The sequence below is a fragment of the Crinia signifera genome, chromosome 19 (genome assembly GCF_055691185.1).
Source record: "Crinia signifera chromosome 19, ASM5569118v1, whole genome shotgun sequence".
Classification (NCBI taxonomy): Eukaryota; Metazoa; Chordata; class Amphibia; order Anura; family Myobatrachidae; genus Crinia; species Crinia signifera.
This window is the reverse complement of record NC_139226.1, coordinates 131,099,026-131,124,394: the sequence shown is the minus strand read 5'-3', so window position 1 is coordinate 131,124,394 and position 25,369 is coordinate 131,099,026. Positions and strand designations below refer to the sequence as shown.

General features: G+C 42.0%; 1 protein-coding gene across 1 annotated transcript in view; it reads left to right on the top strand.

Annotated features, from left to right (window-relative positions):
* The window catches only part of C1QTNF12 (C1q and TNF related 12), a 76,671-nt gene extending 51,512 nt beyond the window's left edge, over nucleotides 1-25,159 (top strand). The window contains exons 7-8 of the mRNA XM_083162070.1: nucleotides 20,102-20,180; nucleotides 24,390-25,159. Coding sequence (XP_083018196.1) covers nucleotides 20,102-20,180; nucleotides 24,390-24,488 — 178 coding nt within the window. The 3' untranslated portion in view covers nucleotides 24,489-25,159. The remainder of the gene's footprint in view (nucleotides 1-20,101; nucleotides 20,181-24,389) is intronic.
* The last annotated feature ends 210 nt before the right edge of the window (nucleotides 25,160-25,369 follow it).

Genomic DNA, 25,369 nt, shown 5'->3' with positions numbered 1-25,369 from the left:
TAGTTTTCAGAGAAATCTTGGCACTCTTTCAATCATTCCTATAGAAATATCCACAATTAAAGTTCTAGATCATCTAGAAAGGACATCTGCTTAATCCCTTTGTTTTCTCCTCCTGCACAGAATGTGTTAATGCGCATTACAGCTACATTCTATTTGAATTCATATAACTGTAACATATAATAAAAACTCAGAATAATTATAGAAAAGTGAGTTTACAGGAAAGTCTAAAAAATGAAAAATATGAGTGCCAAATGTCTTTTCAACATATCGCCATATTCACCTTCCCAAAATCACCCCCTCAGGTCCTGCCCCCTCCTCCTGTTCCTAGGTAGGTATGCCAAGTCAAAATCAGGTTTTGCACTTGTACCGCTTTCGCCCTGCTGTCGTCAGTGTGATCTCATGCCCTAACAATGTTCCGTTCGCGTCTTCTTCTGCCCACCCGCCTGGCACTTGCTATTTCCCAGCAGAGTTTGTTCCCCTGCATCCCTTTCCAGTAAACTGTCTTTTTTATTGTTATAAAGGACCTAACTGATATTATGTCTCAAGAGAGAAGGAATTGTCAAGGAACTGGAACAGTGCCGAACACCTTCACAAAACATCCCTTGCTGGTGCCAGTAGTTGCTGAAAGTACGCTGCGTAACAAACAATTAAAACGAATGATGTGCACAATACAGCTGGAGACGTAGAGATGTCTCTGAGAACAGATTCCTGATATCTGCACGTAGGTGTATATATATATGTATATAGCCAAAATAGCAAGAAATCACTCTAAGTATTTTTACAACTGCACGGCGGCAGTCTAAGCAATAAACGAGAAGACACTGGTACAGTGAAAAATCAACATTTTGGGCGGGTAGCCCTTTATCGTCTTGATAAAGGGCTACCCGCCCGAAATGTTGATTTTTTACTGTACCAGTGTCTTCTCGTTTATTGCTTAGACTGCCGCCGTGCAGTTGTTAAAAATACTTAGAGTGACTTCTTGCTATTTTGGCTATACTTCTCCCCTGCGAGACAGAAGAGCACCTAAGACTTTGCACACCTTCTGCTCGAATGCCGGCTCTCCTGCTTGCATATATATGTATATATATATATATATATATATATATATATATATATATATATATATGTAGAATGGTAAAACGTCTGCGCCTCCAGTGTTGACAAACAAAAACAGTTTGTGAAAATCCTTAAAGTTCCTTATATATACGTACTGATAATATTGTGAAGTCTCTCATGTTAGAAATATCTTTCATTCCAATATTCTCCTTTACTCTATCTTTCACTCCAATATTGGAGTGAAAGATATTTCTACGTGAGAGATTTCACAATATTATCGGTACGCATATATAAGGAACTTTAAGGATTTTCACAAACTGTTTTTGTTTGTTAACACTGGAGGCGCAGACGTTTTACCATGCTACGCACATTTCTATGGTCCTATGGAAATTAGGCCAATTTGAAGACTTTTGCGGGCGGCACTCACAGAGCTTCACAAACAATAAACAGGAGCCGGGAGACTCAATCCGAGGATTAACATTTTAATCTAATTATAGATTTTCAGCAGAATGAGTCGATTGTGATGGAAGTCTACAATTAGATTGAAACGTTAATCCTCTGATTGAGTCTCCTGGCTCCTGTTTATTGTTTGTGAAGCCCTGGGAGAGCTGTCTGCATTGGCTCCACATATCATTAGGTATGTACACAGGGGGACATCAAGGTCATACAATTGTAGAGAGTTGCGATTGTAGTGTGCTATGCGTTTTGCACTTTACAATGGTGCTATGTGATTTTGCCACTAGCAAAGCGATGCGATTTGTATTTTGTAAGACATATAGGAAGTCAATTGGAAACCATCTACACAGGCAGGAGATGGCGCGGTGGCAGAAGGAGCACTGTCTACTGGCCATCAACAACATTAACACTTGGCTGGAACTTAAAGGGCAGTTCACAGTGTCTGCTCTTCAGTTGTCAATCTCATAATGCTTCAATCAACTGCATAACATTACAGGCAACTTAGACTGCTTTCACATTGCAGAAATGGGTAATGACACGGTATTCTTAAATGGGACTTTAAAACGGGTCTGAGCCTTGAAACCTTTCGCATTGCAGGTGAAAACCGTTTTAAAAATCATTTAATACCATTCAAACATTCAACCCGTTTAACCCCCAAGGGACACGTTTCAAGCCATTGAAATAGAGCTGTTCAAACTGCCAAAAAAACGGCTTTAAGACGTGTAGGACTCTGCTTTTTAACCGTGTTGAAATACCGGTTAACTTTAACCGGTAAATCAACTCTGGCACTTTCACATTGCAGCCTTAAACGTTTTAAAATGGGGAAAAAACGGCAATATACCGTTTTAAAAGTGCGATGTGAAAGGGGTATCATTAATACCGTAACCCAACCCAACCCTCCTGTTAACATTTGTAATTGCACTTTACAACATACAGTACATAGATATTTATTATTCAGTAAGATATTGTTTATATAATGTAAGAGTTTACCATTTTTACAGATGGGGGAAATACAAAGTTTAAATTAGCATGTTAAGTAGTAGTAGTAGTAGTATGTTTATTCACTAAATGAGTCGCTGCTTCAATGAACATTTTTTTCCATAAGCAGCAAATACTAAATTCTATCAACTAGCGAATCATCTTGTCAAATGAGAAATACGACCATAAAGGGTTATATTCTCATTTATGTATTTTCAATGGAATATTGTGCAGAAAAAATGTAAATAGGAGATTGAGAAACAATTCATCAAAGGAAAATTCTTAATGAAGGTTCTAAGTAAGAAGTTCAGTGAAACAACTGATAAAGGAGGGTTCAAATCTACTAAATACAAACAATGCAGAATAAAGAAATATCAGGGTTATCTAAGAGGCTAAATTCAATAGTCATAGCATCAATTTATAAAGAAATATTTGTTGATTAAAAAAAAAAATTTAATTGACGTTAACAGCTAGAAAATGTGTTTTGATCACCAAAATAAATATATAATAATAATAATAATAATAATAATAATAATAATAATAATAATAATTAAAAACACTCCTTAGAATAACCATGAGGGCAATAACCAAAAAAAATAAGCAAAATTGGTTAATTTTGAGTAAAATGGAAAAGATTATAATTGTTTTGAGATTGTGACAAGTTGGTAGCTTGCTAGGGTTTCTAATACAGAAAATACTATATTCTAATTTGTTTGATTTTTATAATTTAACCCCTTCATGACAGAGCCAGTTTGTGCCTTCATGACAGAGCCCTTTTTTTCAAATCTGACATGTCTCACTTAAGTGGGGATAACTTTTTTTTGCTTTTACTTATCCCAGTGATTTTGAGATTGTTTTCTCGTGACACATTGTACTTCAAGTTAGTGGTAAATTTGGGTCGATACAGTCTGTGTTTTTTTGTGAAAAATACCAAAATATCGTGAAAAAATGGAAAATTTAGCAATTTGCAAAATGTTAAATTTTCTGCTTGTGAGACAAATAATCATACCACTCAAAATAGTTAATAACTAACATAGACCATATGTCTACTTTATGTTTCCATCATTATTTCAACTTCCTTTTAATTTTTTTGGACACTAGGAGGCTTACAATATGAATAGCAAATTCTCAAATTTTCAAGAAAATTTCAAACACTGATTTTTTTAGGGATCAGTTCAGTTCTGATGTGACTTTGAGGGACTTGTATGTGAGACACCCCCATAAATGATGCCATTTCAAAAACTGCACCCCTCACAGTATTCAAAACAGCATTTTGGAAGTTTGTTAACCCTTTAGGTGTTTCACAGGAATTAAAACAAAGTGTAGGTGAAATTTCAAAATTTCTTTTTTTTTGCAGAGTTTCAATTTTAATACATTTTTCTAACGAATACAGTAGATTTTACTAGAGAAATGTGACTAAAAATTGATTCCCCCAATTCTTTTGTTTTCAAAAATATCCTATATGTGGCCCTAGTGTGCACTTTGACCAAACCACAGGCTTCATAATAGAAGGAGCACCTACTTGATTTTGGAGCCTCCTTTTTATGAGATTTTTTTTTAGGCACCATGTAGGTTTCTAGGCACCATAAGTGCTAAAAGTTAGGAACCTCCCCCACAAGTCACCCCATTTTGCAATCTACACCCCTCAGGGAATTCATCTAGGGGTAGAGTGTACATTTCAAACCCCCAGGGGTTTCACCAATTTTGGTACAACTGGGATGTGAAAATGGAAAATTACATTTTTTTACACAAACATGCAGTTCTGGCTCAAAATTTTTCATTTTCACAAGGTATGAAAAAGAAAAAGCACCCCAAAATCTGTGCCCCAATTTCTCCCGAGTACGGCAATGCCTCACATGTGACCAAAAAATACCAGTTGGGTGCATGGCAGGACTCAGAAGGGAAGGAGTGTTTTTTGGATTTTGCAGCACAGATTTTGGTGGAATGAATGGTGGGTGCTATGTTGCACCAATACAGTGGAACCCCCCCACAAGTCACCCCATTTAGCAAAGTACACCCCTCAGGGAATTCATCTAGGGGTATAGTGTACATTTCAAACCCCCAGGGGTTTCACCAATTTTGGTACAACTGGGCTGTGAAAATGAAAAATTACATTTTTTTACACAAACATGCACTTCTGGCTCAAGATTTTTCATTTTCACAAGGAATGAAGGAGACAAAGCACCCCAAAGTCTGTGCCCCAATTTCTCCCGAGTACGGCAATGCCTCACATGTGACCAAAAAATACCAGTTGGGTGCATGGCAGGACTCAGAAGGGAAGGAGTGTTTTTTGGATTTTGCAGCTCAGATTCTGGTGGAATTTTGGTGGGTGCTATGTCGCATTAGCAAGACCCCCCAAGCACCAATACAGTGGAACCCCCCCACAAGTCACCCCATTTTGCAAAGTACACCCCTCAGGGAATTCATCTAGGGGTATAGTGTACATTTCAAACCCCCAGGGGTTTCACCAATTTTGGTACAACTGGGCTGTGAAAATGAAAAATTACATTTTTTTACACAAAAATGCAGTTCTGGCTCAAAATTTTTCATTTTCAGAAGGTATGAAGGAGAAAAAGCACCCCAAAATCTGTGCCCCAATTTCTCCCGAGTACGGCAATGCCTCACATGTGACCAAAAAATACCAGTTGGGTGCATGGCAGGACTCAGAAGGGAAGGAGTGTTTTTTGGATTTTGCAGCACAGATTTTGGTGGAATGAATGGTGGGTGCTATGTCGCATTAGCAAGACCCCCCAAGCACCAATACAGTGGAACCCCCCCACAAGTCACCCCATTTTGCAAAGTACACCCCTCAGGGAATTCATCTAGGGGTATAGTGTACATTTCAAACCCCCAGGGGTTTCACCAATTTTGATACAAGTGGGCAGTGAAAATGAAAAATTACATTTTTTTACACAAAAATGCAGTTCTGGCTCAAAATTTTTCATTTTCAGAAGGTATGAAGGAGAAAAAGCACCCCAAAATCTGTGCCCCAATTTCTCCCGAGTACGGCAATGCCTCACATGTGACCAAAAAATACCAGTTGGGTGCATGGCAGGACTCAGAAGGGAAGGAGTGATTTTTGGATTTTGCAGCTCAGATTCTGGTGGAATTTTGGTGGGTGCTATGTCGCATTAGCAAGACCCCCCAAGCACCAATACAGTGGAACCCCCCCACAAGTCACCCTATTTTGCAAAGTACACCCCTCAGGGAATTCATCTAGGGGTATAGTGTACATTTCAAACCCCCAGGGGTTTCACCAATTTTGATACAAGTGGGCAGTGAAAATGAAAAATTACATTTTTTTACACAAAAATGCAGTTCTGGCTCAAAATTTTTCATTTTCAGAAGGTATGAAGGAGAAAAAGCACCCCAAAATCTGTGCCCCAATTTCTCCCGAGTACGGCAATGCCTCACATGTGACCAAAAAATACCAGTTGGGTGCATGGCAGGACTCAGAAGGGAAGGAGTGTTTTTTGGATTTTGCAGCACAGATTTTGGTGGAATGAATGGTGGGTGCTATGTTGCACCAATACAGTGGAACCCCCCCACAAGTCACCCCATTTAGCAAAGTACACCCCTCAGGGAATTCATCTAGGGGTATAGTGTACATTTCAAACCCCCAGGGGTTTCACCAATTTTGGTACAACTGGGCTGTGAAAATGAAAAATTACATTTTTTTACACAAACATGCACTTCTGGCTCAAGATTTTTCATTTTCACAAGGAATGAAGGAGACAAAGCACCCCAAAATCTGTGCCCCAATTTCTCCCGAGGACGGCAATGCCTCACATGTGACCAAAAAATACCATTTGGGTGCATGGCAGGACTCAGAAGGGAAGGAGTGATTTTTGGATTTTGCAGCTCAGATTCTGGTGGAATTTTGGTGGGTGCTATGTCGCATTAGCAAGACCCCCCAAGCACCAATACAGTGGAACCCCCCCACAAGTCACCCCATTTTGCAAAGTACACCCCTCAGGGAATTCATCTAGGGGTATAGTGTACATTTCAAACCCCCAGGGGTTTCACCAATTTTGATACAAGTGGGCAGTGAAAATGAAAAATTACATTTTTTTACACAAAAATGCAGTTCTGGCTCAAAATTTTTCATTTTCAGAAGGTATGAAGGAGAAAAAGCACCCCAAAATCTGTGCCCCAATTTCTCCCGAGTACGGCAATGCCTCACATGTGACCAAAAAATACCAGTTGGGTGCATGGCAGGACTCAGAAGGGAAGGAGTGATTTTTGGATTTTGCAGCTCAGATTCTGGTGGAATTTTGGTGGGTGCTATGTCGCATTAGCAAGACCCCCCAAGCACCAATACAGTGGAACCCCCCCACAAGTCACCCCATTTTGCAAAGTACACCCCTCAGGGAATTCATCTAGGGGTATAGTGTACATTTCAAACCCCCAGGGGTTTCACCAATTTTGATAGAAGTGGGCAGTGAAAATGAAAAATTACATTTTTTTACACAAAAATGCAGTTCTGGCTCAAAATTTTTCATTTTCACAAGGAATGAAGGAGACAAAGCACCCCAAAGTCTGTGCCCCAATTTCTCCCGAGTACGGCAATGCCTCACATGTGACCAAAAAATACCAGTTGGGCGCATGGCAGGACTCAGAAGGGAAGGAGTGATTTTTGGATTTGGCAGCACAGATTTTGGTGGAATGAATGGTGGGTGCTATGTTGCATTACCAATACAGTGGAACCCCCCCACAAGTCACCCCATTTTGCAAACTACACCCCTCAGGGAATTCATCTAGGGGTATAGTGTACATTTCAAACCCCCAGGGGTTTCACCAATTTTGGTACAACTGGGCTGTGAAAATGAAAAATTACATTTTTTTTACACAAAAATGCAGTTCTGGCTCAAAATTTTTCATTTTCACAAGGAATGAAGGAGACAAAGCACCCCAAAGTCTGTGCCCCAATTTCTCCCGAGTACGGCAATGCCTCACATGTGACCAAAAAATACCAGTTGGGCGCATGGCAGGACTCAGAAGGGAAGGAGTGATTTTTGGATTTGGCAGCACAGATTTTGGTGGAATGAATGGTGGGTGCTATGTTGCATTACCAATACAGTGGAACCCCCCCACAAGTCACCCCATTTTGCAAACTACACCCCTCAGGGAATTCATCTAGGGGTATAGTGTACATTTCAAACCCCCAGGGGTTTCACCAATTTTGGTACAACTGGGCTGTGAAAATGAAAAATTACATTTTTTTACACAAAAATGTACTTCTGGCTCAAAATTTTTCATTTTCACAAGGAATGAAGGAGACAAAGCACCCCAAAATCTGTGCCCCCATTTCTCCAGAGTACGGCAATGCCTCACATGTGACCAAAAAATACCAGTTGGGTGCATGGCAGGACTCAGAAGGGAAGGAGTGATTTTTGGATTTTGCAGCTCAGATTCTGGTGGAATGAATGGTGGGTGCTATGTGGCATTAGCAAGACCCCCGATGCACGGTGAAATGATGAACCTAATAATCCATCGATGTGTGGTATATTTTGAAACACTCCTTTATACATAGGCCGGGTTTGTCGGGGCAAGTTTCACAGTGGAAAATAGTTTCCTTTCTTATTCCCTTTTTATAGCAAACTTTGCACCTTTTTTGTGTCCTGCCCTTTCTTGCAGTGGAGGGGATTTCGTTGGGAAAATGCTGCCCTGGTACAATACGGGGCCCAGTACTAGAAGTACTGGGGCCCTCTGCCTGCTGGTTCCCAAATATTAGGCCCTTTATGACTTCCTCTTGAAAGTGCATAAATGTCCCCCTCTGGCTGGTAGAACGGAATAGCACGTAAGCGTTATACAGTGCCATCTGGATGATATACACGGCCAGCTTCTTGTACCAGATATTTGTTTTCCGCAGGGCACTGTACGGCTTCAGTACCTGATCTGAAAGATCCACTCCGCCCATGTACTTATTGTAATCTAGGATACAATTTGGTTTTGAGGTGTGGGTACTGGTACCTCGTACAGGGATGGAGGTGGTACTGTCTCCATGAATTGTTGTCAGTATAAGGACATCCCTCTTGTCCTTATATTTGACCAACAACATATTTTCGGTGCATATTCCCCTGCTTTCACCCCTTCTCATTACTTGGGCAATGTGCGTTTTGGGGAGGCCTCTTTGGTTCTTGCGCACAGTACCGCAAGCTGCTGTACCTCTTGAACCAAGGGCCTTAAACAGGGGGATGCTGGTGTAAAAGTTATCCACATAGAGGTGATAACCCTTATCCAGGAAGGGGTGCATTAAATCCCAGACAATTTTGCCACTAACACCTACGAGGGAGGGGGGGCATTCTGGCGGTTCAATTCTTGAATCCTTCCCTTCATATACCCTAAACTTGTGGGTGTACCCTGTGGTGCTTTCACACAGCTTATACATTTTTATGCCATACCTTGCCCTCTTACTGGGAAGGTACTGGCGGAATTTAACCCTTCCTTTAAAATGTATAAGGGACTCGTCAATACAAATAAATTTTTCAGGGATGTATAGCTCTGCAAATTTGGCACTGAAATGATCAATGACCGGCCTGACTTTGAATAGCCGGTCAAAGGTGGGATCATCTCTGGGTGGGCACTGTGCATTATCGGTGTAATGTATAAATTTATGGATTGCCTCAAAACGAGTCCGAGTCATGGCCATACGGTAAAATGGGGTGCTGTACAGAACATCTGTACTCCAATATTGCCTAATTTGTGGCTTTTTTACTATGCCCATATGAAACACCAGACCCCAAAACGTCATCATCTCTACTGCATCTACAGGGGTCCACCTAGCAAATGATGACGTGGGGTTTTGAGCAATAAACTGCTGGGCATATAAATTAGTTTGGTCCACCATTAAATTTATAAAATCATCAGAGAAAAATAATTTGAAAAAGTCAATTTCTCTGAGACCTGTGGAATCAAATTGGATTCCTGGCATGGCCAAAAACTCAGGAACCTGGGGCTCAAAATTGTCTGGTGGTGGGGTCCATACGAGATCAATTATTGGGGGGGGGTCTCAGCTGCTCTACGGGGGCGTCTTTGAGGGGGTCCCTCATCACCAGAGGAGGAAGAGGAGCTTAAGACGAATCCTTCAAATTCCCCGCTTGCCTCACTGGCTGTGTCAGAATCAGAGGCAAGCATGGCATATGCCTCCTCCACTGAATACATTCTTCTGGATGACTGGGATGACATTTGGGAGGACATTTGGGAGGACATTTGGGATGCCATTTTTATTTTTGTGTTACTGGTAGTGAAATGTTTCAACACGTGTATAGTGTAGGGGGGGGTACAAACTTTATTTCAACCCGGGGGGTATGTAGTGTGTTGTGTGTATGTAGTGCAGAACAAAAAAAATACTTTATACAAAAAAAAAAAAAATGAAGGGGTTAAAAAAAAAAAAAATTGAAGGGGTTAAAAAAAAAAAAAATGAAGGGGTTAAAAAAAAAAAAAAAGGTCCTGCACCAAAAATTGAGCACAGATGTTGGTCAGTAACGTCTGTCACTGAACAGCGCTCAAAGGCAACAGGAATTTGATCAAAAAAAAAAAAATAGATCAACCCTGTGCCGAAAAAGCTGATCAGTGATGTACGTCACTGATCAGCGCACAGTGGCCACAGGACACCCACAAAATCACAGTGTGTGTAAAAAAAAAATTAAAAAAAGACCACACAGCACCCACAAAAAAAAAAAAAAGGTGATCAGTGATGCGACACTGATTACCAGTGAGGGGCAGCAGGTGCACAACCTTTGGTGCAACTGGCAGCAACTGACAGGTATATATATAAAAAAAAAAAACCTCTGCACCCCCAAAAAGTTGCTGATCACCTCAGATATAGTGATCAGCACAAAAGGCGGGGGTAGCAGACACAAAATATACACTCTCTATCACTCTCTGTCACTATCTCTCTCTATCTCTCACTATCTATCACTATCTATCACTATCTATCACACTGCAGCAGCAGCACTGACAGTTATATGTATAAAAAAAAAACTGCACCCCCAAAAAGGGGGGGTAGCAGACACAAAATATACACTCTCTGTCACTATCTCTCTCTATCTCTCTATCTCTCACTATCTATCACTATCTATCACTATGACACTGCAGCAGCAGCACTGACAGTTATATATATATAAAAAAAAAACCTGCACCCCCAAAAAAGGGGGGTAGCAGACACAAATCTCTCTATCTCTCACTATCTATTACTATCTATCACTATCTCTCACTATCTATCACTATCTATCACTATGACACTGCAGCAGCAGCGACAGTTATTTATATATAAAAAACCCCTGCACCCCCAAAAAGGGGGGGTAGCAGACACAAAATATAGCTCTCTCTGTCACTATCTCTCTATCTCTCTCTATCTCTCTCTCTATCTCTCTATCTCTCTATCACACTGCAGCAGCAGCAGGAAGTCTCAGGAAGTCAGATCCAGGAAGCGTCCAGCACGCTACAAGCAGTGAGCAGGTGATCAGGTAAGGTATTTGCAAGGATCAGGTAAGTATTAGCAAGGATCAGGTCGGTATTCACGGCAGACAGGCACGGTGACCGTTCTGCACGCTATTCCAGACCGGAATGGCGTCTGCAGCGCAGTCACCGGTAGTTTAAATGTCGCGCCTTGGCTGTGATTGGTCCGTGGGTCCCACGGACCAATCACAGCCTTGGGGGCAGGTGGGGTGAGGGTGGGGTGAGGTGTCATCGTCACCGATGACCCCCTCATGCCCCCTGACGCCCGGCGGTGATTGACACCTGTGTTACCAAGCGTCTGATTCGCTGGTAACACAGGAAAACGCTGTGAATGGCTGTTCACACTGAACAGCCAATCACAGCGATCGCCGACGGGGGGGCGACATCGCAGCCCCCCCTGGGCATGCAGGGACATGTCTGCTGTCAGGGACAGCAGACATCGTCCCTCTGTCACTGCGTCTCGAGACGCAGTGACAGTTTAAAGTCATGACGTATATATACGTCATGTGTCGGGAAGTACTTCCCGGCCATGACGTATATATACGTCAAATGTCGTGAAGGGGTTAATAGTTTAATATTCCTCGAATGTGATGCACAACACACTGTAATCTACCATATAGTGGTAGAAACTCGACACTGGAAAATTCTATAATACAGAAAAAGTATCTAGTCCAAATATAGAATAAGAAGTGTAACCTTTATATACTCCGGTGAACACGGTCATGTTTATGCCAGTAATCAGCAGGAAATATACAATTCACTATTGGAAGCCACAAGACAAGAATGTATTAAATCTTAACATAATACAAAAGTGGGAAATTAGTATTTTAAAGCTGGGAAACCCACAAACATTTCTGAGTTATACTGACGTCAGTTAATTGAGTTGATGCAAAAAAAAAAAGGACGATTTCGATGTATCTTTCTTTACAAAACACAGACCGTTCAGCAACCTCTTGTATCTGGTACATGGTGGTCTGCTCCCAGACTACCCACGTAAATGACTATTGCAGTATCCTTGGCTGAATTAATTGATGAGGTAACTGCAATAATAAATGAAGTGGGAAATTTAGCAGAGTATTTTGTATCAGGTGAAAGAGGTTATGTTGGATGGTCTGGAAACAAATTAATGGGGTAAACTAGGTAAAATGCGGTCCTGAAGTCCGTAAACAACACAGTGGATACTGGACACTTTATTTCCGCCTCCTGATGGTATGCTGTGTACTGGAAGAATAATGTTCTGTAATGTAGTTGGAATGTGAAAGTGTGACTGTAACGCCTAGCAAACAATGGAACAAGTGAAACTCCGTGACATCCAATATTGGCCCAGTGCAGTCGGTTTGGGTCACAGTATCTTGGCGGAACTGTAATGTGTGCTTCCACTGACACTGGTATATAGTGTTTTATAATTGCACAAGATATTATCAACACCTACGTAATTGGAACAACAAGTCTGTGAATACCAAAGTTTGGAATGAAACATTTTTGTTTTTTTAAGCTACTGTATATTGTAAATTGAATGTAATAGTGCTAAAAAGTGCTAAACAAATATTATAGTCTGACTCGAATGGTGTGTACACACGGTGAGATCCCCTTGCTATTCGACTTAAGATTTGAGTGCTATGCAATCTTTGCTATCTCTGTACTTTTAACATACAATTCATGCTATCTACATTAAGGTGCCCATACATGCACTGATTTTGTCTGCTGTGCATTTTGAACTTCAAGCTGCCATGCGATTTTGGCACTTGAAGTGGATGCAATGCGATGTACTGTACTTTGCGGGTGCGATGCGATCTTAACCCTTTTTTTGAATGTTTTTTTTAAGAGTTTATAGTTAGCTAATGGACATCGCATCGCATGTACTACAAAACTGATGCGATGTAGCACAAAAGTACTGCCTGCAGATACTTTTTGTGCTATACAATATTGTACCGCGGGACCAAGCATCGCATCGCACCCCCCCGAAACACGGTGCGATTATCGCACATGCAATGCATTTTGAACTATAAAAGTTCAAAACACATGCGATAATCACAGCGTGTATGGGCTCCTTTAGATTTGCACTATATAGTCATCGCTGCCCTGTCTGTCTGGGTTTCGATTTGTGCTGTGACGGGAGCGCGCATCGGGATCGCAAGGTAAAAAACCTGTGCGATCTGCATACGATCTGCATGCGATTTTGACTATATAGTTAAAATCTAATGTCAAATCTCATCGTGTGTACACAGCACAAGGCTACTAGTAATCTATTTTAACACTATTATTTACTAATATTACACTTACTAGCATTTTTTCATCTAGGTAACACCTTTTGACCCTTAGCTTTTGCCTCTTATTAACTCAATAACACCTCAGTCTCTTAGTAGTATATGAGCTGAAATTTACTATTAGGTGTGTTTGGGTGTCTTCAACAATATTTTCTAGACTGTCTAGAGATATCTATCTATCTATCTATCTATCTATCTATCTATCTATCTATCTATCTATCTGTCTGTCTGTCTGTCTGTCTGTCTGTCTGTCTGTCTGTCTGTCTGTCTGTCTGTCTGTCTAAAGATTAACCTTTAACATATTGTTTTTCAGAAATTATAATTACTTCTGACAATGGGCGGTATTCAATGTGAATACCTGCGAGGTGCAGCGAATCCTTTTTAGGATTCGCTGCACATTCGCCACGTTCCGGAGCCGGCGGGCTCCAGTATTCAACGTGTCAGGGGCTCGCTGCCCCTGGCTGGCGAATATGAGCTCCTGCGGCGTATGCCGCAGGGAGCCTGAGGACGGTGCCAGGCAGAGAGATGGAAGTCTCTCTGCCTAGCCCAGAACGTTTGTGGGGGTTAGGTGGGCTCCCCGGGTGCCAGGCAGCACAGGCTGCCCCCCGGGGGTGCCAGCAGGGGACCTATATTCACTATACCCGATCGTAACGATCGGGTGCAGTGAATATATGAATATGTAATGAGCGGCTCGGCTCCGGCGCCCCCTGCTGGCTAACAGCACATGAATAAAAATAGCATGCCCCTCTTTAGAATAAAATTCCTGATTTTTTTACACCAAATGTAAAAAACAAAACACTTTATTTTAAAAGTTCACATTCCACTTCTCCATAAAAAGATAGCGATTGCTACTCGGTGAATCATGGCGAAAAAAACCTTCAAATGTATTCGCCATGTGGTCATTGAATAGGGCGATTCACCGTTTTTGTCAAAAATTCGCCAAACAGCACAAATTCGCCATAAAAACCTGGCGAATCAGCCTCATTGAATACCGCCCAGTGTATGGTATATGAATGGACGTATATGTGCTATATTTTTGCTCCAAAGGACTTGGATTTTTACGGAGCTTGTGAGATTTTTTTATGTGTTTCTGTGTTACTTATGTGCATATGTTTATCTAATTGGGATTTCATTTACAAATATTGTTTCTTTTGTATTGGGATATCTAATGCATTTCAATTAACATTCCATTTGCACTGAATTGATTTTTTATAGAGGTGCCTGTTTTTTGTTTTGAACCTATCCCCCCATTTTGTCCTGGCCTAAGTGTCACTCCAAGGAATCAAGTGAGCCAAAGACAGCACTTGTTTCATAAAGAGGGTGGGGACAAGCAGTTGTCATTTATCCTCCCCGGCTTTTTTTGTGCATGTCCAATAAAAGCTATCTTTCAAAATAAAACAAGGCTATAGTACATGCACAAAAGTGGTTCATTAATCACCACTAAATGTTTAAAGTCCTTTAGAGGCCATGTCCTTTCCCATTAAGCCAACCTTAATTCACAAAGCATTGCAAGGGGAAGGATTGACAGTACACAAATAACTTTTGATCATTACAGTACATGTTGAGTATTCCTTATCCAAAATGCTCGGGACCAGAAAATTTTGGATAACGGATTATTCCCTATTTCAGAATATTTTTATATTTCAATGATGTATCTTGAGGTATCTTGCATTTATGTTGTACAAACACATCAAACACATGAAATACACAGAAATATATTTTATTTGTGCATAAAACAAGGTTTCAAAACATGAAACAAAGTTTGTGTAGTATCTCAGAATGCTGAGCTATCATTGTCTTGCACATATTTAGTACCAGTTACATATCATGTCCTCAGTAGTGCTGTACAGATGTCCCCAGTAGTGCCAGTTACATATCATGTCCTCAGTAGTGCTGTTACGGAGGTCCCCAGTAGTGCCAGTTACATATCATGCCCTCAGTAGTGCTTGTACAGATGTCCCCTGTAGTGCCAGTTACATATCATGTCCTCAGTAGTGCTGGTACAGATGTCCCCAGTAGTGCCAGTTACATATCATGTCCTCAGTAGTGCTGTTACAGATGTCCCTAGTAGTGCCAGTTACATATCATGTCCTCAGTAGTGCTGTTACAGATGTCCCCAGTAGTGCCAGTTACATATCATGTCCTCAGTAGTGCTGGTACAGATGTCCCCTGTAGTGCCAGTTACATATCATGTCCTCAGTAGTGCCAGTTACATATCATGTCCTCAGTAGTGCCAGTTACATATCATGTCCTCAGTAGTGCCAGCTACATATCATGTCCCCAGTAGTGCCAGTTACATATCATGTCCTCAGTAGTGCTGGTACAGATGTCCTCAGTAGTGCTTTTAGCAACAACAACAAAAAAAAAATTTTCTTCACTTTCTGGAATGTATGGTTTTCGGAATAATTTGGATAACGGATATGTGGATAAGGGATGCTCAACCTGTACTTTTGGGAACCACACTGGCAGAACATACCGTCTCTGCCTTAGCAGATATTCCTAGTGTTTCCTTTCCTATAGAGGCCAATGTATTTTATAAGTGTGTGTGTTTTTTTCCCTACAATGTTTTTAAATGTTTTCTTGTGAATGTTTTCCATCTGTACATGCATTCTATTTTTGTTTGAGTCAAGCATAAAGAAGTGTATTCAAAATGTGTTTGCAGTTCCTAGGCTGTTACAGAAGAGTTGGTCAATCAAATGCCTGCAGATGTAACGTAGTATTGGAGTTACACAGTCATATTGCTGGAAGTGGTTGAGTACAAGCAGGGGCAGATTGGCCCGCCGGGAAACCAGACCATTTCCCGGTGGGCACGGCCCAACGGTCCATAAAACCGGGGCGGCCGCGCTCCTCCCTGGGCTGGCTGGGCTGCGGCACTTTGCCCAAATCCAAAATGGTTGCGGGAGAGCTGCTGCACATGCGCGACAGCACACAGCACCTCCCATGGGCCTTTGCAGAGCTCTTGAGTGACTGCTCTTGGGCTTCATTCTCCTCCCTACTGTTGCTGCCCGCATGCATGCGCAAGCTTGAGGTATTCAAAACTTCAAGTGCGGCGGCAGCGGGCTTCCAGCTGCTCCCGTTCCCCCTCCGCCCAGCTGCAGAAGGTCCGCCCCACTCCGCCCTGCATCTAGAGCCATGGTCCTTCTCTCCCAGAGACACCGAGCAGAAAGCTAGGGCGATGCGGCTGGACAGTGAGTCAGACCCGAGCAACAGCAGCAGGTGACACCACCATACACCACCACCACCCTGCATTACATACACCACCACCACCACCTACATAACAATCTCCCCCCCCCCCCCCCCCCCCCGGGATGCTCAGTTGCTCATCTGGATCATCTCTGTGCTCCTCCCCGTGGCGATGGTAGGCCCCTAACTATGCTTTTGCTTGAATGTCATGTAGTTACACGCACATCCCAGAGAGACGATCTGATTGTACCAGGTGATCCAGTCCATCACAGCCATGGGGGACTGAGCCGAGTGATGGAGGGCATCAGCAGCCAGAGCTAGATTGGAGTCGGATCCCTTTGTCTCTAATTAATAAGATCACCGGTGGTTCTGTCTCCTCCTAGCCATGCCCATGTGTACTGAGCATGCCGGACAATACCCACCCCCTTCCTCACGGTTACTGATAGCTAAGCTCTGAGCCTCACAAAAGCGGATGGGGCCTTGAAGTATTAAAGAACCATCTGTAAATGGCCCAACACATCGCTTTGCCCCCCCCCCCCCTCCCCTTAGTGCCAGTCTGGCCTTGGATGCATACAACAAATGATTATTATTCCCGCGTGTTAACACTGCTGAGTACTGAACACTGTACGTGTATTTGTGTTTTAAAATAGAAAAAAGGACCTAGCTGCTGTTTCCAGCCACTTTGTCTTTTGCTGCGGAGGCAACATTTTATATTAATTGCGCTGAATTTCACCAATAGCTGGATTTTTGTCTGGCATGTTTGTATGTCTTACTATTTTACTACTCAATCTTTCCTTCCAAGGAATGCAATTATTGTAGTGAAAGTGATTCATTGTCCAGACAAAAATGTTGTGGTACGACTGCAAATATTTAGAAATAACATAACAGAAACAAAAAAAAAAAAATCCCCATTTCTACATAACACCTAAAGGAGTCCAGGTAAAAGTTGTTTGAAATAAGCCAATGTTATTGTTTCAAAATGCAAAATGTTCTAGACTGGAATTTTGAAAGCAAGTTTTTCAGTTAACAGTTTCCCGTCATCTTTAATGAGTTTATTTACTGCCAGGGAGCTTCTTATCCCGAGCTCCTGCGCATTTCACAGTTGGTAATTAGTGGGAGTGAGTGGACACAGTGTCATCATGCTGGAAGAATCTCAGGCAGAAGGATGCATGTCAGGGCTGGATTGTGCCTGGCATTAAGCACTGTACACTAGTAACATACTGGCTCTATCAGTCTAATTTCTCTGTTCTCTAGTCACTCAATTCTAACAAAGCCTCGGGGAGTGCAAAGGCACCGATTGCAAATGATTACGACTAACTCTTTCATTCCTGAATAGGAACAACTTCCAAATATATAAGAGTTGTGCCAGGGGCGTAACTAGTACTTTGTGGGCCCCAAAGTCACTACATTGGCCCTTAGAGGGGGGCAGAAGCGAGAGTGTGGGGAGTGAGAGATAAAGGGTTTGATTTAATTAGGCATGCAGTGAATGGCGCCAGAAGGGAACTCCTAAAGCGCTATTATGTTGGAACCGTTGGTACCGGCAATCAGCCGCTAGGCTGTTTGCGCATAGCGGCATTTCCAACATAGTTTTGTCAGATTTCTGCTCACACCCCTCCACAAAGGAGGTCTCCGGGTAAGAGAGAGCTTAAAGGAGAGGAGCAAAAAGAGTAAGAGAGGTGGTCAGGGAAAGAGAGTACTTCATGGAAAAAGAGGGAATGGGAGAAAGTGAGTGTGTGAGAGAAAGAAAGGGGAAGGAGCAAGAAAAAGGGGAGAGGCAAGGAGTGGGAGAGGGTGTCAGGGAGAGAAAGTGGTAGAGGAATGGAGTGAGAGGAGGTGTCAGGGAGAGACAGGGAGTGAGAGAAGGTGTCAGGGAGAGAAAGTGGGAGAGGAATGGAGTGAGAGAGGGTGTCAGGGAGAGACAGGGAGTGAGAGAGGGTGTCAGGGAGAGACAGGGAGTGACAGAGGGTGTCAGGTTAGCTATAATATAATTGGTAATAAAGAGTGTGTTTTGTCATAGAGTTTCTGAAGATTTTTAGAGGGTCTGGATAAGTTCAGGACTTTGGGGTGAGAAGGATGTACCAAGCCAATGCGATGCATCCTGACATCTACTGCATACATAATGCCGGAACTTGTTGGGGGTGAGCACAGGTGCAAAAATATAATTTGGGCCCTCGTCCTCGACTCCAAATCAAGTTTGCAATTTGCCACTCAGCAGTGGGTGGAGGTCATGGGCCCCTTAGTCCTTAGAGGTACTGGTGCAATGCACCTGCTGCACCGGTGGTAATCCTACCTTTGCCACTGAGTGTGATTCTGTATATTAAGTGTTTCAGTGAAGAAGCCGCAGCTTTTTTTCTGCTCTGTATACAGACTCAGTAACACACAAAATACAGGTGTCATATATCAAATTAATCATCACAGTCTCCTTGGATGTCCTAGTCGCATCCACTTTTGGCATAAAAAGACCTGGCAGAGTTGCATAGGGTTTGGCACCGCTAGTACTCTGCACAGTGTATGGAGGCTAGGTGTATAAGGATACACTAAAGGAAATTTGTAAAAAATTGGTGTATTTGTATCCAGAAATACACTTATTTTTGACATTTACTATCCCGAAAATATGGCAATTCGTATTCATATTGATAGCACATCAATACGAATACGAATTGCCGTATTTTCGGGATAGTAAATGTCAAAAATAAGTGTATTTCTGGATACAAATACACCTATTTTTTTACAAATTTCCTTTAGTAAATTTCCCCCTTAGCACCACACTGACTGTACACAGTGGTGCAAATTCCAGGGACATTGGAGGAGGTAACTGCTGGACTCCAGCTATCGAAAGGGCATCAAGAATAGGAGTTGCTGTACTAGAACAGATCTCTCTCCATTCATTTTAGAGATTTGCTGAAGAATCTCAGTGAGCAGAAGTTGTTTTAAGCAAATGTGCTAATCATTATAATAAAACTTTTATCGGGGTTTATCAAAGCTTGGAGAGAGATAAAATTGTGAGATAATGTACTAATTAGTATGCCCATAACTGTAATTTTTTATACACAGCTTTTAACACGTAAAGGCCCCCATACACTAGACTGGACCCGATTTCCCTAGAGATACCCCAGCAGCTCCCTAAGTGGGCTCACATACAATTTGGTACTTGATGTGCCTTTTTTTACATAAATTGCATACGATTTATCGTATGTAAAAGGCCTCCTAGCGAGCTGGCAGGGGAGTACAAGTGAAATCGTATGCGATACATCGCAGGTGCTAAAAAGCATTTGCAATGATCCGCTGAGGGGTACTATTCCAACTCATCTTATGTTATCTGCCTGACAACCTCCAACTGATCCAATGTGGGCGAGACCGCGCATCGGATCGGATGTCAAACACATTCGATTTGGGCCGATTTCACCGGTCCGATCCATCATAATTGGGTAAAATCGGGTGTATGAGGGCCTTAAGGCAGAAGCTGATTGGCCCAAAATGAAAGATTCCTTATTGACACAATTGGCTGCAATATGGAATATTTATTCTCCCTGATGTGCCATTGGTAAGTCACTAGACGTCGGCACATGTACAAGCCGGAGCCACTGAGGGGGAGGGGGGGCTATTTTGCCTTCGGGCACCTGGTATGAACTTATGCCGCTGACTGTACATATGACAAAACATTGATATTCATATATTATTGTACTTGTGTTTTCTAGGTCAATAGAAGTCATTGCTGGATTGGAAAGTAACAGTAAAATATTTACTGTGCACATCCAGGGATTGCTACAGTTGCAGGTGGGACACATTTGAAAACAGTACATACTTGTTTTAAAGGCACAGTAACCTCAAAATGATAATTAATTGCCTCATCATTCCTACCTCCTGTAAGTTTATATAGCTTTTTGCACATAGCAATGCATCCCATCCACTGGCATCATACTCACCCTAATCATTCTACAAATATCCCTTTCTCTTAGGCCTTTCTCCGGTGAGAACACTGACCCTGACGTGATGTAATAGATTTATCCAGCATGCTGAATATTAGTCGCAGGGTGATAGTGAATCGTGAGGCCGTGCATTGATAATGCTACGACCCCTACACACGGAGCTACTGTACGTAGGGGCATTTTGTAAGTGATCTAGTAAGATCACTTAGAAAATGCCCTGAAATCGCCAATGTGTAGGCCTCACTAGTGCAGGCCCTCCAATTACAACATTTATCACATCCCCAGATTTAGGGTATTCAATTTGAGGGTCACGGCAGTCGAGCTTGCTCGACCGCTGTGACCCAGTCCCGTTCTCGGTCAGCTCGACCGAGAACACGCAGGCGGGATTCAACGTCCCGCTTGCCGGGGAGCGAGAAGGGGGCGTGGCCGTGAGTTGCGGCCGGGAAGAGGCGAGCTGCGTCCGGCAGCTCGTCACTTCCCGGCCTTCTCGGCAGAACGAGCCCGACAGCTTGTGATGTCGGGCTCGTTCTGCGGAGATACCCTGCTCAATGCTGTCCGGGAAGACAGCATTGAATAGGGCCCGGTGGGCATCTCCCCGACGGGAGATGCTCGCTGGTAATTGAATACCCCCCTCAGAGTTGATATTACAGTCAGTACTCAACTGAGTATTCAAAATCCAAACAGTTTTATTTAGTAGGTCTTGGGTTTATTTTAGTGCTCTCAGACATTTTAACACTATTCCGAATTCACCAACGCAAATATTTAATTACACGCCCTTATAAAATGTCCCTATAGGTGGAATGATGCAACAGATTTAAGGCCAGGGGTAGACTTTCTATAGCTTCTAAAACATGCCAGTGGTTCTGTTGCCCACACAGACCTACCAGATGCTGTCTCTCACTTTCTAGCTGCTATATAGAAATGATAGGCACACTTTCATTGGTTGCTATGAGCAACCCACATGAATGTTCATTAGGGACAATGTGTCCTGTTTGGGGAGAGATAAAGGGGGTTATTCAGATTCAATTGGTCCCCCCGCGAGTTCGCATGGGGGACCGATTGTTTGTGACTGCGCATAGGTTTGAGTGGGTTGCCCTTGGTGGAATTGCACGGCTTAAAAATTTGCAGCCTTTTGAGTAAACCAGAACAAGGGCCAAAGTGTCAACCAATCAGCTACTAGCTATTGTTTTTTAAACACATAAAAGGCAGAAGCTGATCAGTCACGCTCGCGGGGATGCACTTCAATAATCAATGATCCACTGTGTTCAGGTTTTAAAATAGTTCAACATTTTTTAGAAAAATAAAACATAATTCATTCAGATATTTTCACTGCTAGGACCAGACATTTTCGATAAAGATCTCTCATTCCTTTGCGGAGTCAGACTACTACGCATTAAAATGAAATATTGTTAAATCAGCCGTAGCTCCCGTTGACTTTGAAACTGAAGAATAGCAACAACAGACTCTGAAATAGGTCATGAAATTTGATGAATAACCCCCTTATGATCTCTAACTGTCCTTTTTATTTATAGCCGCTTTGCGGCAGCAAAATATTTCTCTTCATTCACAGTTTAGGTTTAACGCACCTTGTAAACTTATATTATTTTTTCCCAGGATGCTGTTCGGTACGGTATTTTGTTTTTGCAAGCGCCCCGCGTGGCTGATCTAAAAAGAGGAATCCTTCAGCCTTTGTTTATTTGACTCTTTTCGTTTCGTTGGAAATCTTGGAATCATAAAATTCTGCAAAGCCGACCTTTCTTCGGTTACTTTTCTGGAACATTAGCAGTTGTCTCCATGAGGCGGCTAGAAATGACTGTTATTGTTTTTGGACTGCCCAGACACCATCCAGTGAGCCATTAGATATCCACTGCGGCAACGGTTTTTCTTGTGGATGAGCATCTTTAAAATAGTTTTATTTGCTGCTCTGCCTTAGTTCCAAGAACCGTGGTCTAGGAACTGTTTTTATAGCGACAGTTTATAATAGCAATGAACTGTGTACATGTACCGTATGCAAATACCGTGTTAGACGTGTTCATTCAATAGTCAAGAGATGTGTACACAAGGAGTTATTTTACCGAGAAGGTTTATATGTATAGGCTAATGTGCCTTCAGTGCTCATAACAAAATGGTTTATTTAAAGTGTTGAAATTTTGGTTAACAAACAAACCTCCAAAGAAGGAAGGAGGAGAGTTAGTGTTGTCACGTCTCCAGTGGAACTTATAACTTTTCATATCTCCAACCAAATAAGAACCAGCCTCCTCTTCGTGGCTACTCTCCATCCGTCTCCTGGATGTGTTTTGAGCATGTAGCCAGAGTTCTGAGTCTTGCGTTTGCGGCCTATTGCAATTACCCGGCAATTGCAGCCTGACCCCAATTCACACCACCCGCAAATAACTGGTTTAAAGCTTTTTAATTTGGGAATTTGCGGTAAAACCTGGATTTTGTGTGGTGTGAAAGGGTCAACGCGGGTCTTAAAATCCCGGCTCACCGACCCTGGTCAGGAGCAGGGTCAGAGTGCTTGGATTTAAGACCCCTGTTGATCCTTTTACTCCAAAGATAAATCCGGGTTTTTCAGCAAATTCCCAGGTTAAAAAGCTTTAACCCGGTAATTTGCTTCTCGAGTGAAAGGGGTATAAATTCAGGCCCATTGTCTACAGATTGCTTTTCTACAAATAGTGATATTTTTCCCAACCAAGTTAAATAAATGAAAAAGAATTTGAGACAATTGCAATCAGTGCTTTTCAAATCTATCATGGTGCCCTTGTGATAGTAGCAGCAACCGTCCCTGGCTGATATATATATATATATATATATATATATATATATATCTATCACTGTAACTCAGCCTACGGTGAGAATTTACCCATGATTCCTCTCTTTTTCATGCACATACAGTATATTTGGCAAAATGGCGTTAGAGATTTATGTACCTCTTTTGCAGTTACTCCAATACAAGGGTATACATTTTGTCTCCTCTCCCACATATTGGGCCTTATTCTAGTTCACTCTTTATGACAAAATCCTTCTTAGATGGACAAAACCATGTGCACTGCAGGTGGGGCAGATGTAACTTGTGCAGAGAGAATTAGATTTGGGTGGGGTTTTAGTTCAAAGTGAGATCTATATTGCAGTGTAAAAATAAAGCAGCCAGTATTTACTCTGCACAGAAACTCACCCACATCTAATTCTCTCTGCACATGTTACATCTGCCCCCCTGCAGTGAACATGGTTTTGTCCTTCTAAGAAGGATTTTGTCAGAAAGAGTGAACTAGAATAAAGCCCATAGTCCCTGAGATGTAAGTTGTGCCTCAGTCACAATTATTGTCACACATAGCTTTTTTCTAAGTCATCTGCCTAGATTGCTTAGAAAGAAAGCACGGATTCCTCCTCATGCACAGGCCATAGTGATTATGATGAGCGGTCCCGAGCATCACCATCGTCTGACTAGATTTATAGTCATGCAGAATAAATCTAGTTCGATCACCAGCCTTCTCACCAGAGAATACACTGGTCCGAACAGATCGCTCAAAACACATCGCTGATGCATGAGGCTTTAATGTCGCTGAGATGTACAGTGTTGGGTCACAGTCACACTTATTATCCCTGAGATGTAAGTTGTAGATAATGCACACTTCCTCTAAAACCCCAGAGTAGTTTATTGAAAATGTAAAGGTCACAAACCATTGTAAGATCTGTGCTAAGATAATCTTGATTTAAAAATGAATATTTATGTGATGCAAAGTGATGTACTGAGTTGCTAACATAATGGGTAAAATTCAATAGGATGAGAGGTTCAGAAAGTGAGAGATTTGGTAAGATCTCTCCATTTTTTTTTAAAGCGGCAATCATTTACACTGCCAGTTTGATTTTGCAGTGTAAATGATTGCCGCTTTAAATAAACTGGAGAGTTCTTACCAAATCTCTCACTTTCTGAACCTCTCATCCTATTAAATTTCACCCAAAGTTCATGTATGTTCTTCACTAGGTTATCCTAATAATTCCCAGGATGATTTATTTATATTTACCCGTCCACTAATTATTTCCGTTTTTGTTACAGAGTGGTCAATACACATCTATATTTGTAGACAATGGTGCTGGGGCACCCATCACTGTCCAAAATGGGTCTGATTTTATGGGCATTTTCATGGGACTGTAGACAAACCAGGAGAGAGATGAATCCAAGAACAGCAAACATCGGACTTCACACATTCACTTACCTGCAATGGAAGAAGCTTTCACCATATCTGTTATCTGGGACCTTCCTACATTTACTGCTCGGCCTTTGCAGTGCCAGGATGAATATGATGTAGGCCCCTAACCATGCCTGCTGCTGCTTCTCAGCCCTCCGTGTGGCCACAGAGGCCTACAACGCCTTCTAATGTTTCTATTGCGCAAAACATTGCAGACCCCTTTGGACGTGGAAGGGTTAATATTTACACGTTGGACAATGTAAAGAAATTAGTCCTATGTAGGAAACTTGTCCTCTTTTTCCTTAGTTACTGGCTTTTGTTTGGCGTGTGTTCTAGAGAGCTGGGAAGGTGGACCCAGAACCGGAGAGAGTCTAGAAGCAGCTACTGCACCACAGATGGTCTGCCCTGTCTTCCGTAGACTGTCGGGCTGTAAACTACTCACAGAACCTTTGGAACACGTTAATGATTTATTTTCTAAATGATTGAAAGAAGAAGACTGTTCATTTGTAATGTCGCAGGACTGACGGCATTTGTGATGTCAGATGACTAAAAGCAAGCATTAGCATGGAGTACCCCATTCAGGACTTGTGTGTCAGATTATAAGCAATGACCCTTTTTTGTATCTTATAAAGTATTGCATAACATGGCTGTAATTTAATAAAGAAAAATTCACATTACTCTATAACACCGACAACAGATTTAATGTTCCGAATGGTGTGGATAGATGATTGGTTTGCGTGACTGTGTGATTTTCATGCTCAGCTAAATGATTGGTATGATTGGTATGATTGGTATGATTGGTAAGAGATAAAGGACAATGTATAAAACCCTCTTCAAATTTACAACA